The following is a 16067-nucleotide window of genomic DNA, read 5'->3' as shown; positions in this document are numbered from 1 at the left end:
GATTCCAGTGGTGTGCTTTACACCACTACATCCGACACTTGGCGTTGTGCTTGGTGATATAAAACTTGCATGCAGTTTTATATAACTACCAGCAAAACCCATGCCATGGAGCTCCCAGTGCACAGTTTTGTGTTGATATTAATGCTAGTGGATGTCAGGATCCTTGTAGTTATTGAGTCAGCAGAGAGTTACTTTTTTGCACTATGCGCTTCAGCACTCGGCGACCCAACTCTGTAGTTTTACATAATCTCCACTCCATAGCTGAGCTGCTGTGGATCCTCAATTCTTCCATCTTTCAGTAATACAACTCACAGCTGATGGAGGAATATTTCAGAAGAGAGGAAATCTCATTGTTTGACTTGTTACAATGGTGACATCCTATTACGGTATTGTGCTCATATTCAGTGAGCTCTTTAGAACAAGGCATACTTTTACAAGTAGTTGTAACTCCAGACAGTATGGCCAGGGGTTGGATTTTATATACTCGTGGCAATGGGACGGAATGAAAAACCTGAACTCAATGAATACGATGTGTCCAAATACTTTTGGCCAAATAGGACACGTATGTGGTGGAAGTGATTACAACCTGTGTACAGCTCTATGGAATTTGTCAGCACTATAAAGCTAACAGGGAATCTTTTCCTCTGGTATCACAGCTTAGAGATCGAGTGCTCCACAGGCAGCAGGGCAGCTACATCCTTACTGTGGAGGCTGGGAAGCAGCTGCTGCTCTCCGCTGACGGCGAGGCGGAGGCTTCCCTACAGGCAGAACTCATTGACATTCAGGAGAGATGGAAGGCCACCACAGTGAGACTGGAGGAACAGAAGAAGCAGCTCGCATTCCTGCTAAAAGTACGTGTATCGCCTTTCTCCTAGAAATCGAATGGTTTTCAATTGCTAGAAAGCCAATCAGTATTTCCATGCAATGTACATGTGCTTATGTGCAAGCAGATGGTCCGTCATTTAACTCCTTGTGACAATCACTGCCTAACATTCGTACAGGAGAAGCACACTATTGGAATTATTTTATTTTGTGGCTTTGAATTCAAAAGAATAAATGTTCTTTTTAATTAGATTTGTTAAAAAATATACTACACCACAATATATCAGAGAAATGGTGTGCCGAGCCATTCTATATGGTTGATGTGCTTTTGCATTTTTCAGTAGCCTGACCTTGCAAGGTTTCTACAGGAACACCATCAGAGATTGCTTTCTGCTTATGTAGATCCTCTGAGGCGCACGCTCCAAGACAGAGCACAGGCTCGATATCTTCACAGGCTCAGGATCACATATAGACAGTGATATAACGTTATTCTACTTCTGCAATTTCAGGACTGGGAGAAGTGTGACAAGGGAATAGCAGAATCCTTGGAGAAACTGAGAACATTCAGGAAAAATCTCTCTCAGCCTCTCCCCGATCACCATGATGAGCTGCATACAGAACAGATCCGCTGCAAGGTAAGCATTGCCCTCCAGTGCTGCAGTGTGGGCTTCATGATGTCTGGGAGGCGGTAGGCAGCAGTACATCATCATTCTGCAGTATATGCTCATTTTTCCAGGGTAATTGGTAATATGAAAAATTCTTCCTGACATTGCTGTCGTCAATCACTAATTACATATCTGAATTCACAAAGCAATGTTATGTCTGTAAGAGCAAGATCTCAATATCAGTTCCCAGATATACCGTAAGCTGAATGGACTAGCAGCTGTGTGAGATCTGGCTTTTTTTTTCCTTGTATATGTTGCCGTTAGATTTCAGTCTGTCTCCACCTTTCCGTCATCCAGTAACAGTAAAATACGTTGTCGCTTTACATTTTGTCCTCAAACTCCTCGTTCTGCATGGTTGATGCCCTGTATCAGTGACCACGCTGTCTGTACATGTAGTACAAGGAGTAGCAAGATGGTGCTCGTCATTAGGAGAACAGGTACCATAGAAATAGGAAGGGCTAAATATATGTAATGTATGGCTAAAGATATTGCAATCCCAGCGAAAACTCCTACAAGCAGGTATCCCTAGCAAATCTTGATGGATTCAGACATGCAACCAGTTCTGATTTCCTTTTCTTGGATTTAATCCTCCACTTATTTTGAGTGTAATCTTTGCAAATAATGAACTTGTGTGAAAACCATGTTAATTCTGCCCAGACACTCGATTCAATCATCTTCTGCTTACACCAAAGAAGCTGTGTAGTCATATAATAGTGCCGTAGATGGGTCCGATCCCATCCTTCACAAGACATACACGGCAGTGTTTATGGAGCCGTAATTCAGCACCCACAGAAGCTTATGGCCTCTTGCTATACTTTTGTAGGCCTCTGAGTTTATACTGTGTGAATATGAAAATAAGAGCTATTATCCCTTATAGGGGCTCTCCCATGAAGGTCCCTGTCCAAATGACATAGTAAGACTTCTGATCATCTTAGAGGACGTTTCCAGTTAGGAGCAACTCTTATCCTGATGGACTCAAGATATCTTGTATTACATGAAGCCTGGCTGGGCACAGCTTTCCCCAGTAATATCTAACGTACCCCAGGGGTGGCAGATGTATGACCCAGTGCGACATAGCAGCCGAATTGTTTCTGATGAGACACCCCCACAGGACCATCTGGCAGTGCAGGGAGAGCATCCAGCCTGGTACCTGCAGGTGACCTATTGACTCGCAGAAGGCTGCGTGGTGTGATTTCCATTATCCAGGGTATTGCAATCACAATGAATGCTTTTTCTTTACCTACAGTACATGTATCGTACATTTCTTCAGTTTGGTCACCGTAACTTTTTTTTTCTGCAGGAGCTTGAAAATGCAGTTGAAGGATGGGTTGAAGACCTTGTTCATTTAACAGAACTGAAGAACTCGTTTTCACCCTACATCAATGCAGATGATATATCCATTCTTAATGAACGCATTGAATTGCTGCACAGACAGTGGGAAGAGCTTTGCCATCAGGTAATTAGATTGGTGGATTCGCAAACCTGCTTTCTCATCGAAGGCCATGTGGGTGAATTTGCAGAGACAGCATGTTAAAGCGGCAGCTTAATTATAGAATATAAACTGCACCTTCTTAATCCTTACAATAAAATAAGGATTAATAAACATTGTTACTAAAACATAAGATAAATATGTTTCGCTGTAGCTGTGAGTGGAGGGTTAATGACCATGTTTCACTGTGCATTGCAAAAATTAAGCTAATATAGTGAACTCCCAATACATTTGCCCCATGATTTCCTTGTTATTGGGGTTCCGTCTATTTACTTCAGCACTAGCAATACTGCTTCTCACCACTGGAGACTGCAAATTATACCTATGGGCCAGAAGAGAGTACCAGAATGTTAATGATTCTTATGTGACCCTTAGATTGTCATTTTATTCTTAAAAAGGCTGTCTCCTTTCAGAAAAGTTTTTCCTACAAGCTCAGTTAGACTCGGGTCCAGAGTTTTCCGTGCTGCTCCTGTTGTTGTCTGTAGTGTTAATGTCACAATGGTGTTGGAACTGCAGGCGCTAACCAGGTCCCTAGAACTAGGGGTGCCCTAGTCTATCCCTGTCACCCGGATTACTCCTAAAGGTGGAGACGCCAGGTTCACATGCCCTGCTATACTCCTATATCAACCCTTATCTGTCCCCTCCTCCACCCAAGGTAGTGGGAAGCTGAAGTCTATAGGAACAAACTAACCAGACAAACAAGGGAAGACAGACAGGGATAAATGAAGATACCAGCCAACAAAATACAAACACCAAACAGAGTGGGACACAGGGGAGTTAAAGGAAGGAAAAACCAAATGGGAAAGGATGAGGATGTGCACACAGACAAAACTCCAAGAAACAATCTCCTGACAAACCTCTAAAATGCAAACTCCAACCATGAACTACACCTCCAACTCCAGAACCAGGCAGTAAGAACGAACACTGGCAATCCCTAAATGCCAGAGGCAAGCATATATAGCAGAGGGGAGTGACCAACACTGAACAGTTGAGACAATCTAGGAGCTTTAACTGAACAGATTAACCATTGCACTGCTAGCAAGAAAAAAGACAGCACTGTTTAATAAGATGGTGAAGTACATCTAACCAGTGAAGGAGTTTGTGAAACCAGCCTTCTGGCCCCTCTCTGTCGTGGTATCCCCGTTATATTTAACGTCACATTAACAGTGCTGCAGTCACTCTGAGTCACTTGGCTCAGTTATTATTCGCAGCTCTGTCAAAATGATGTCAGCACTGCAAAAAACAGACATCGGGAGCCGCAACAGAAACTCACGGCTGGTCCAAGGCCGTGTGAGTAAAGTACTACTTGTTTTTTTTACTACTAACAAGGTTTATAGAAAAAAACTTTTCTGAAAAGTGAACCCTAAGCGTCTTAATGGTATGGGCATGAAAATCATAGCAATCTTATTATGTCCAAGGCAAAACTAGCAATAAGTTTACTAGGCATACATCAATCATCCATAACATGATGGGTAAAGTGAATGATATTGATTATAATAATAATAATAATAATAATAGTTTATTTTTATAGCGCCAACATATTCCGCAGCACTTTACAAATTTTAGGGGGGACTTATACAGACAATACAGAATAAGCATATCTCATATCGAACGGAGTGAGGGCCCTGCTCGCGAGCTTACAGTCTATGAGGAAGTGGGGGAGACACAAAAGGTAAAAAGTACATATATTGTATAATGCAGCCTTGATATACTGAATAGGATAAATAATAATACATGGACTGGTCGCCAGCCAGTATGTGTGCAGTCCTGACAGAGGCTTTTATGTGCATGGTTGGTTTGAACCCGAAGTTGAAGAAGATTTTAATATGGGGGAAAGCTGGGATGGACAGAGTGTGTTTAGGTGATACGCCAGTCTAAAGAAATGTGTTTTTAGGGTTCGCTTGAAACTGTGGGTATTGGGAATTAATCGAACTGTCCTGGGTAGTGCATTCCAGAGAATTGGCGCAGCACGCGAGAAATCTTGGAGACGGGAGTGGGAAGTTCGGATTATGGAGGATTTTAGTTTCAAGTCATTTGCAGAACGGAGGGCACGTGTAGGGTGGTAGACTGAGACAAGGGAGGAGATGTAGGGGGGTACTGAAGCATGGAGCGCTTTGTGGGTAAGCGTGATAAGTTTAAAACGAACTCTATATTGGATGGGCAACCAATGCAATGACTGGCACAGGGAAGAGGCATCTGAGTAGCGGTTGGCGAGGAATATGATCCTGGCTGCTGCGTTCAGGACGGATTGGAGAGGGGAGAGTTTAGTAAGAGGGAGACCGATTAGTAGAGCGTTGCAATAGTCAAGACGAGAATGAATAAGAGCGACAGTAAGAGTTTTTGCCGAGTCAAAGGTGAGAAAAGTCCTGATTCTTGAGATGTTTTTGAGGTGTAGATGACATGAACGAGCGAGTGATTTGATGTGAGGAGTGAAAGAAAGATCTGAATCAAAAATGACCCCAAGACAGCGGGCTTGTAGCTGGGGAGTAATGGTTGAGCCACAAACGGAGATGGCAATATCGGGCACAGGTAGATTAATGGAGGGAGGAAAGACGAGTAGTTCAGTTTTTGACAGATTCAGTTTTAGGTAGAGGGAGGACATAATGTTAGACACAGCAGAAAGACAATCACTGGTCTTTTGTAGTAATGCAGGGGTGATGTCCGGAGCAGAGGTGTATAATTGGGTGTCATCAGCATAGAGATGGTACTGAAAACCGAATCTACTGATTGTTTGTCCAATAGGAGCGGTGTATAAGGAGAAAAGAAGGGGGCCTAGGACTGATCCTTGAGGAACCCCGACAGTAAGAGGAAGTAGGGAGGAGGAGGAGCCGGCAAAAGACACAGAGAAGGAGCGGTCAGAGAGATAAGAGGAGAACCAGGAGAGAACCGTGTCCTTGAGGCCAATAGTGCGGAGCATAGTGAGGAGGAGCTGGTGATCCACAGTGTCAAATGCTGCAGAGAGATCCAGGAGAATCAGCAGGGAGTAGTGACCATTAGATTTAGCTGTTAGTAGATCATTAGAGACTTTAGTGAGGGCAGTTTCAGTAGAATGTAAAGAGCGGAAACCAGATTGTAAAGGGTCAAGAAGAGAGTTGTCTGAGAGATAGCGGATTAGACGGGAGTGGACCAGGCGTTCCAGGAGTTTAGAGATAAAGGGAAGATTGGAAACAGGTCTGTAGTTGGCCGTGCAGTTCTGGTCAAGGGATGGTTTTTTAAGTAATGGTTGTATGCTGGCGTGTTTAAAAGAAGAGGGAAAGATACCAGATGAGAGGGAAAGGTTGAAAATTTTAGTTAGGTGAGAGGTGACAGCTGGAGCAAGGGACTGAAGGAGATGTGAGGGAATAGGGTCGCTGGTGCAGGTGGTAGGGCGAGAAGATGCAAGGAGCCTGATCACTTCATCTTCCGTGACTGGTTCGAAGTCAGAAAATGAGCAAGATACAATGTGGCGGGGGGGAGCATGCATAACATTTGGGGATTGGGAGAAAATTTCCTGTCGGATATGGTCAATTTTTTCTTTGAAATAGTTAGCCAGATCGTCAGCGCTGAGGTCGGTGGTCGGGGCCTGTGCTGTTTGATTGAGGAGAGAATGAAACGTGTCAAAGAGTCGTTTAGGATTATTGGAAAGTGAGATGATGAGGTTGTTAAAGTAGGTTTGTTTGGAGAGGTGAAGGGCAGAGTTATATGTTTTCAGCATAAATTTATAGTGGAGGAAATCTTCGGGCAGATTTGATTTTCTCCACAGCCGTTCAGCGCACCTGGAGTACCTCTGGAGAAGACGTGTTTGAGGCGTGTGCCAGGGTTGTCGCCGTCTATGCCGAATTGTTCTTTGTGTAGGAGGTGCGGCTTCATCCAGGGCGCATAGCATTATTTTGTTATAATGCTTCAATGCAGATTCGGGACATGAGAGGGAGGAGATTGGGGCCAATGATGATTGCAACCTTTTTATAAATTTCTGGGTGTTAATGGCGCGTAAATTTCTATAAGTGTGGACGGTGGGAGTGTCTTGAGTAGAGTCACAGTTCTTGACAGAGAATGAAAGAAGATTATGGTCAGAGAGTGGAAGGGGAGAGTTAGTAAAGTCATGTACTGAGCAAAGCCGGGAGAAGATCAGGTCCAATGTGTTCCCGTCCTCATGTGTAGGAGAATTAGCAAGCTGTGAAAGGCCGAAGGAGGAGGTTAATGATAAAAGATGCGTGGCAGATGGGGAAAGAGGATCGCCAATTGGGATGTTAAAGTCTCCCATGATTATCGTGGGGATGTCGCAGGATAGAAAATTTGTAAGCCAGGCAGCAAAGTGATCCAGGAATTGACGGAGGGGACCTGGGGGGCGATAGACAACCGCCACTCGCAGGGAGAAGGGCCGGTAGAGTCTGACTGTGTGGGCTTCAAAGGACGGGAAGATAAGGGAGGGTACAGGGGGGATAACCTGAAAAGTACATTTTGTTGAAAGAAGCAGACCAACACCTCCACCTGATCTGTTGTCAGGTCGCGGGGTATGAGAGAAATGTAGGCCACCATAGGAGAGAGCTGCAGCGGCGGTGGTGTCCGACTGCTGGATCCAGGTTTCAGTGAGAGCCAGAAGGTTGAGGGAATTAGAGAGGAAAAAGTCATGGATGTAAGAGAGTTTATTACAAGCTGAGCGTGCATTCCAAAGGGCACAGTTGAATGAGACAGAAGATATGCAGGGAATATTAATGAGATTAGCAGGGTTTCTGAATGTAACAGGGAAAGAGTTAGTGTTATTATTACTGGAGGGTCCTGGGTTGGGAGAAATATCACCTGCGACTAATAGAAGGAAGATACAGAGAGTGAGCAGATGATTGAGTGATTTGTGAGAGCGTTTCCTGCGTTGTATGGTGGGAATGAATGGATCTGCGTGGTATAACATTGTGAAGAGAGCATGACAACTGTACATAGGAGAAGAGAGGAGTGAGGGATTAATATGGATGAAGTGTGCCGCATTTGTGGGTGAACGGTGAATGTGGATGATTGTAGCAACCAGAGTATAAATGGCACAGATACAAATGGTGAATACTGTTTGCCAAAAAGATGACCTGGAAGCAAGTTTGTTTAATTGTCTTGCATGTCTTACCTGTCTCCTGCCCTGTCCAACTGCCATTTTCTAACTGCCAGGGCACTTTGCTAAATTATGGCACTTCGATAAAGTATGCATAAATGCCCCAGCATAAATGCCTCCCCTTAACTAAGTCTCAATATATAGGGACGTATCTGCTTAGATCTGCACAGATTTAACTCATTAACAATCAATCACTAGCTTAAAAGACAACAGGAGACCATAAAGTGCAGGCAAAAAAAAAAAAAAACAGACTAGTAAACTCGGCATGGATCATAAACTCTTAAAGTAAGTGTGATGACCTTTAAGTATCATGGAATAAAAAAGCTAGAGGAGTGAAAAAATATATACCAGAAATTGATAGGCTGCAGAGCATTGCATGGAGATATAATGCAGTTTTCAGGACAGATCACACAAGCAGTGAAAAATATATACCAGAAATTGATAGGCTGCAGAGCATTGCATGGAGATATAATGCAGTTTTCAGGACAGATCACACAAGCAGTGAAAAATATATACCAGAAATTGATAGGCTGCAGAGCATTGCATGGAGATATAATGCAGTTTTCAGGACAGATCACACAAGCAGTGAAAAATATATACCAGAAATTGATAGGCTGCAGAGCATTGCATGGAGATATAATGCAGTTTTCAGGACAGATCACACAAGCAGTGAAAAATATATACCAGAAATTGATAGGCTGCAGAGCATTGCATGGAGATATAATGCAGTTTTCAGGACAGATCACACAAGCAGTGAAAAATATATACCAGAAATTGATAGGCTGCAGAGCATTGCATGGAGATATAATGCAGTTTTCAGGACAGATCACACAAGCAGTGAAAAATATATACCAGAAATTGATAGGCTGCAGAGCATTGCATGGAGATATAATGCAGTTTTCAGGACAGATCACACAAGCAGTGAAAAATATATACCTGTAAGAAGAGAAGAAAGATGAATATTAGCAATGCCATTTTCTAACTGCCAGGGCACTTTGCTAAATTATGGCACTTCGATAAAGTATGCATAAATGCTATATGCATAAATGCCCCAGCATAATGTCATCTTGTGACAGTGGCAATGGTCGAGTCATAGGATATATTATGCAGCAAGTGAACTGTCAGTTGATGTGTTGGAAGTGGGACAAATGACCAAGCGGAGGGATCTGCGTCCTTGACCAGAGGCTAGGTTTATGGCTGACTGGTGTATGTGAAATACTAAAAGCAGGTTACCCATGAATGACAACCTGCAGATCAGCACTTTCCACCATTTATTAGATTGTAAGATAGTCTGCATTCTGCCGGTTTATTGTCCCCAGGATGTGACAGTGATGTAGAATAACATGATGGTTTCCTGTCTTCGTTACTGAGGTGAAACCAACAGGAAATGTATAGAATATGCACATGTCAGAGGCATATTCTTCTGAAAACCTGGAGGAGAATACGTCTGCTCACCTAATGGTCACATTCTTGCTGTCCTTACTGATGGGGCCATGAATGCATTTTATTAGGTGTTGTGCTGGGTCCTGCATTTTTACAGAACATCACTTTAACTCCTTGTGTTGTAAAGCAAAAAATAGCCGGTCAGCATCACCTCTGTGTTCTCTAATTGAAGGTCTCCGTACGTCGCCAACAAGTCAGCGAGAGGCTTAATGAGTGGGCTATCTTCAATGAAAAGAATAAGGAACTGTGCGAGTGGCTGACACAGATGGAAAGCAAAGTCTCTCAGAATGGGGATATCAGCATTGAAGAAATGATTGAGAAACTCAGAAAGGTACAACCTCATTATCGTTAGAAACCTCAGATATCAGACAGTCAATTAAATTCATCTCTGGTTAAAGTGTACAGAATTGCCTTTTGGCAGCCATCATTTATTGCAATTAGTGGAATAAAAGCTCATGGGAATTTCCTACTTGAGATGCAGTCAGCGAATGCAAGACGACCAGATACAGCAATCTGTAGTCTGCAAATGGGGTACACGTGACAGGTTGTCATAGTAGACCCTAAACAGCAAGTTCACATAGAATAACCTGTTCAATGAAATTCACTATGTTTGACTAATTGCTTAAAAAATATCAAAGGACATTATTTAAGGGAACCTGTCAGCAGGTTTTTAGACCCTAAACCATTGCCATCTATCTAAAGCATGAAATGTGGATTACGTCAATACCTTTGCATTATAAGTCTGTTTTTCCGTTTTTTAGAAATCCATCAGCAAATATTTATACAAATGTGCTCCACTTTCTCCGACCACCTCCGGCCTCCTGTCTGTGACTGACAGATCACTGCCTTCTCTGTATCCTGCATCCCCGACTGAGATCTGACACAGTGGTGGCACATGTGTAGTAAGGTCCTGATGATGTTGTGAGAGTCAAACTATGCACTATGTGCATGTGCTGCCCACTAATGATGGTGCCTGAGCGAGATCTTGTGCAGAAGAACAGGTCAGAGAGAAGTGTGACCTGTCAGGAGGCTGGCCGCGGGAGGAGAATGAGCACAGGCCAAGCCCCCTGCACTTGCGAACTCATCTGCATAAACATTTGCTGATGGATTTCTAGAGAATGGGGAAATGGCTATATAAGACAAAGATACAGACATATAGACTCGACATGTCAGATCCTTTCCATAGATTATGTCATTTTAGGGTCTAAAAACCTGCTGACAGGTTCCCTTAAGATTCTGAGATTGTTTTCTCGTGACACATTGTACTTTATGTTAGTGGTAAATTTAGGAAGATATGATTTGTGTTTATTTATGGAAATATCTGAAGTTTGATGAAAATGATCAATATTTAATAATTGAATTTTTATACCATTAAAATAGATAGCCCATACAAAATTAGATAAAGGGATTGTCCAGTCTAAAATGAGAAGTCTGCAATCACTCTGTGTGACTGCAGACCTTTAATCCCCCCAGGGCACGCACTGTGAGCTGCGAGGATTTGCATGTTTCTGAGCCAGGAACATCGGTGATTTATGCGTTATACATATTCCCAGGCAGAAGCCGTCTAGGGGGCGCGTCCTCGCTCCATACAAGTATACAGAGCAAGGGCCAGGCCGTTTAGTGGGAGTGGGCATCTAGTGGGCGCGGCCTCACTCCATACACTTGTATGGAGTGAGGCCGCACCCACTGGACAGCTTCTGCCCGGGAGTATGTATAATGCATACATCACCGCTGTTCCTGGCTCAGAAACCGACAAATCCTCGTAGCGTACAGTGCGTGCACAGAGTGACTGCAGACTTTTTAGACCTGACAACCCTTTTAACTAATTTTGTATGGTCAATCTATTTTAATTAACCCCTTTAATAAATAACATTAAACATATGTCTACTTAATGTTAGCACCAGTTCCGAAATGTCCTTTTGTTAAGATGTTAGAAGGCTTAGAAAGTTTAGCCGCAATTTTTTTTTTTTTTTTTTTCAAATTAATTTACTAAAACAAATTTGTTTAGGAACCACTTCACATTTTAAGTGACTTTGATGGGCCTATATATAAAAAAAACAAAACAAATTAGACCCCATTTTAAAAACGGCACAGATCAAGGAAGTGAATACCGCATTCACAAAGTTTAACCCTTCAAATGCCTCACAGGAATTAACATGAAGTGAAATGAAAAAGTGAAAAAAATCATATTTTCCCATTAAAATTGAGTGCAGATTTTGATGGAATGGTCTGCAGGTGCCATGTCACATTAGCGGTGTCCCTAACCTTTCAGAATAGCAGAACCCGTCAAAAGTGACCCCATTTAACAATCTACACCCCTTTATGAATTCACCTAGGGGCGTAGTGAAAATGTTGACCTCATTGGTATCCCACAGAAGTCTATAATATTGGGCCTCAAAGATAAAAAAAAATGTTGTTTTAGCCACATACTTTCCAAAAGGGTATTGGGCGAAAATAATTAGTTACACAATTTCCCCTGAATGTGGTGATACCCCACATATGGTCTCAAACTACTGCTTGGCCACATGGCTGGGCTTGGAAAGAAGGAGCTCTACTTGACATTTGGAGCACACAGGTTGCTGGAATAGTTTGCAGGCGCCATTTCCTTTTCCCTAGGCTGCTAGTACAGCAGAAACCACTAAACTGAAGCCATTTTGGAAATTGCACCCCACTGGGAATTCATGGATGAGCAAATATACAGGAGTTCAAAGATTGTTTTCATTTATGTGGTTCACAATGTAGTATAAGCTACTTTTACACAATAAAAAGCCATATTTTAAGAACAATAGCTTTTTTTTTAATTTTTCTGCTGACAGAGCTTGATTGGGTTAGTTTTTTGCAGGACAAGTTTAATTTTTTATTTGTACCATTTTGGGGTATATAACATTTTTTTAGGGTTTTCTAATCCAATTTTTGTGAGGCAGAATGAACAAAAATGACAACTCACACCGAAAGGAGAGAAAGACATAGGGTCCGAAATGTCAAAATGTTAGTCCCACAATGATGCGACTTTTGGCATTTTCACACCAGTCCCACCTAGTTCCTTACCAGACGTGGCATACCTACCACGGAGATACATGACACTTGTAAGATGCACCTGATTCATTCTCAATCTGGCTCCTCTTACTCCGCTTTGCCTCTTTATTGAGACTGGCGTGCACACTAGTCTTAATGAATCAAGGCCAAAAAGTTTATAGGAAATGTATTTTCCGCCTTACCTATAGTACACTGTGATCTAAACAATATCTAAATTTACAAGAAAAATCTAATAATGTTTTTTGTACTAAATAGGATTACCAGGAAGAAATTGCTGTTTTCCGTGACAACAAAATGCAGCTTCAGCAAATGGGAGAAAGACTTGCCAAGGCCAGCCATGAGAGCAAGGCCTCAGAGATAGAGTACAAGCTGAGCAAAGTTAACGACAGGTGGCAACATCTCTTAGACCTTATTGGTGCAAGGTAAGTCATACCATTTTACATCTGTGCCTGTGTATAGATGTCATAGAGGAGCATCCTTCCTCGGGATCCTATTTGTGAAGAGCAAAGGGCCACTTTAAACCACTGTTTCTCTCTGGTGAACTTGGAGTAACCGTGTATTACTTTACCATCCAGTCATATGAATACGTGCCAGCTAAGCCTTGGTTCACATCATGTTTTTGCCACACATCAGTGGCTGTCGTGGCTTCCATATAAAACCCTGAAAAATGTATCCGCCAATGGGGTCATTGACTTTAATTCTGCAGAGTCACTTTAACTGCGTTTTTGTGCCCGCCTCAAAAAGGGGGACCCTGCCAAAAATGAGATCAGACAGAGTACAAAGTAAATTTTTTTGCATCATTGAAGTCAGGGATTTGGATACTCCTGAATCCTGTATACAGTACGGCAGCCAGACCTATGGGGATAAGCCGATCACAGGCTGCAAATGGGATGTAAAGTTTGGACAACCCCTTTAAAGAAGCCCTCCTCCCATCAGAGTTTTTATTCTTTTAATATATGGCAGTCATCATATTATATAGCACTGTGTACTTACAATTGCTCATTTTGCCTTTCTACCCAGCTAATTTGTCTATTTTCTGTTAGGTCTATGACATCAAGTGATGACTAGCTGAATCATTCTAAGCTTTATGTAGAAATAGGAAGTCAATTTTCCCTGCATGACTCATGAGTCACTGCAAAAGTCCCTGGCAGGGAGAGGAGCAGATCAGCTGGGTCAGTAGCTGAAGAAGGGAATAATAAATGTAGGGACAAGAGACTTCCTGTTTCTACGTACAGCAGAGAAAAGGGAAGAATTATCTGAGTAGAAAGGCAAAATGAGCAATTTTAAGAAAACACAGTGTTAAGTAATATGATTGCAATGTATTAAGAGGATACAAACTTTGATGTGAGAGCTACTTTAAGCTGCAGGCTTGTTCAGTTAAAGGGGTTGAACACTTTTTATTTTAGCAAATGTATAGAGGACATGATTTTGTGGCACTTACTAATATATAAGTATTACAGGTTCTCCTCCTATATATGTTATTGAAGTCTTCCTCACAGACTTCACAGCTCTCCTGTCCACAAAATGGCTCCTGATGGAGGAGCATGTGTCCAGACCTATCTACCAGTTTCCTCCAATTAAATAATCACAAGAGAAAGCTATTTTTCACTTGGCAGAGTCTGACAGACAGGTCTGGCGACAATGTCCCTCAATCAGCAGCCATTTTGAGGACAGGAGAGCTGGGCAGTCTGCGGGGAAGGAGCAGAACCTGTAATACTGATACATTAAAAGTGCCACAAGTTCACAACACATTTGTTAAAATAAATATAAAGTGACCAACCCCTTTACAGCAGTCTGGTAAGGCGTCCTACAGAGAGGAGAAGTCCCTGGTCTGGCTCTTATGGATTCGTTTTCTGTCTTCCGGAAGAGACCTGATTTACATCCGTTATTTTCCACGGTGCATGTATAAGACTCCATTCATTGCTGTATCTCGTCAGTGAGAGCCAGTGCCCTCCATTAATTACAAGTAGTAGGAAAGTTGTGAGCAGTAGGATAACATGCTGTTTATTGCCATAGTGTCAAGTGACAAACTCGGGTGAACCGGCTTCATCTGCTTTATGTGTGAGTGAGATGAGCAGTCTGCCTTTCCCTTGGCTGTGTTTTCCGTCCTTACTTTGCTATATTCAGGGCTCGCTCGCACCATCTGTGCTGGGATTACACTGAATGTTTGTGTCGTGTCCTCCATTTCTACATAGACAGAGTTGTAGCGCAGCACCTGTGTCTGTTTTTGTGTTTTAATGTTACTGTTTCTAGCCATGAAATTTCTGTAACACTTCACTGTGAACATTTTATTGTACACAACTGATTATTTCATTGAATTTTTAAGTTTTTAGTTTCTTAGATTAAATGACCCCATTATATGTTCTACATGTGTGAACCAGGTATTACAAAGGTTGTTCCATGAACAAAGTACATTTCTATGTACTTCCAATTAAACAGAAAAATTATTGTAGAGCATGAGTGCGATTCTTTCTGTGAGGTAAAACATTTCCCTGTCTGTTTAAAAACAATAATTTACCCAGGACTGTGGAGTCAGTAAGCCAAATCTCCCACTCCGACTCCTCAATTTCCCTGACTCTGACTCTCTCATACATGGCTCATGTTTAACTGATAAGTTTACTGTAGTAAAATGGTAACATCAGGCTTTCCATCACCATTATGATACAATAATCAAGCTATTTACATGCCTTAATCCTGTTTTCCTGTTCATTCTAGCAGTTCTGAGATGAGTGCAGTCCTTCCTTCCCAGCACCTTTTTTCTCTGATCTGTAGAGGAAGAGCTTCATTACTAAACATGTACATAAAGTGCATCATAGATTCATCTCAACTAAAAGCTTAAATGCTTTGATCAGGAACAGAACAGACTTTTATAGGAGATTTCATAACTTTCCCAAATTCTTATCAAAAAATATTCAGCACATCCTGCATTGTACTACTGTAACCAATTTATTATATATTTTAGGAGTGAGTCCGTCCATTTTATACCGACTCCACTAAAATGGCCACCGACTCCAACTCCACAGCACTGATTTTTACATCACAGAAAGAATCAGCTGCAATCCCAAGGTGTCCTGTCTGTATCCTCTCTTTTGCTTCCTCCCCTGCCCAGGAGAAGTGGTATGATCAGACCATGTTCCTGTACGGTCAGACACAGCAATTACACAGTGCACAGCAGGGGCACATTTATAAAATTATCTCTGCACAGGAACATTTTTTTAACACATCCAATTGCGGAAGTTATTGTTACACGTACGCGGCCTAAGTTCAGATAGGGGCGAGACCGGTTACATGAATTCGTTGGACTCCTGGGGGAACCATTACTCAGGGCCACCATAGGCTGCAGCTTCTCTCAGGCACAGGATAGATTCCATTGCTGACCAGACAGATTTGACAAGAGTCCTCAGAAACGGTAGAACAGTAACATTTAATGAGGCATGGCCAGGGCAATTTAAGTGTCTCTTTGAGCAACAGACTCCAGTAACAACAGTACAATCTCCTTTGCAGCACACTAGTACACAGTCTATCCAGTAGCACA

General features: G+C 42.2%; 1 protein-coding gene across 18 annotated transcripts in view; it reads left to right on the top strand.

The window, feature by feature from the left end:
* SYNE1 (spectrin repeat containing nuclear envelope protein 1) overlaps positions 1-16067 on the top strand; it is a 613834-nt gene that overhangs the window by 547850 nt on the left and 49917 nt on the right. For all 18 annotated transcript variants that reach the window (XM_073672712.1, XM_073672713.1, XM_073672718.1 and 15 more), the window contains 5 exons: positions 657-851; positions 1332-1457; positions 2788-2943; positions 9669-9827; positions 12788-12954. In XM_073672712.1, coding sequence (XP_073528813.1) covers positions 657-851; positions 1332-1457; positions 2788-2943; positions 9669-9827; positions 12788-12954 — 803 coding nt within the window. The remainder of the gene's footprint in view (positions 1-656; positions 852-1331; positions 1458-2787; positions 2944-9668; positions 9828-12787; positions 12955-16067) is intronic.

Source organism: Phyllobates terribilis, unplaced genomic scaffold (genome assembly GCF_046119375.1).
Source record: "Phyllobates terribilis strain yellow unplaced genomic scaffold, ASM4611937v1 Scaffold_3__8_contigs__length_932513732, whole genome shotgun sequence".
In the NCBI taxonomy this organism is placed as follows: domain Eukaryota; kingdom Metazoa; phylum Chordata; class Amphibia; order Anura; family Dendrobatidae; genus Phyllobates; species Phyllobates terribilis.
Note: the sequence above shows the minus strand (reverse complement) of the source record. Positions and strands in the feature narration are given on the sequence as shown.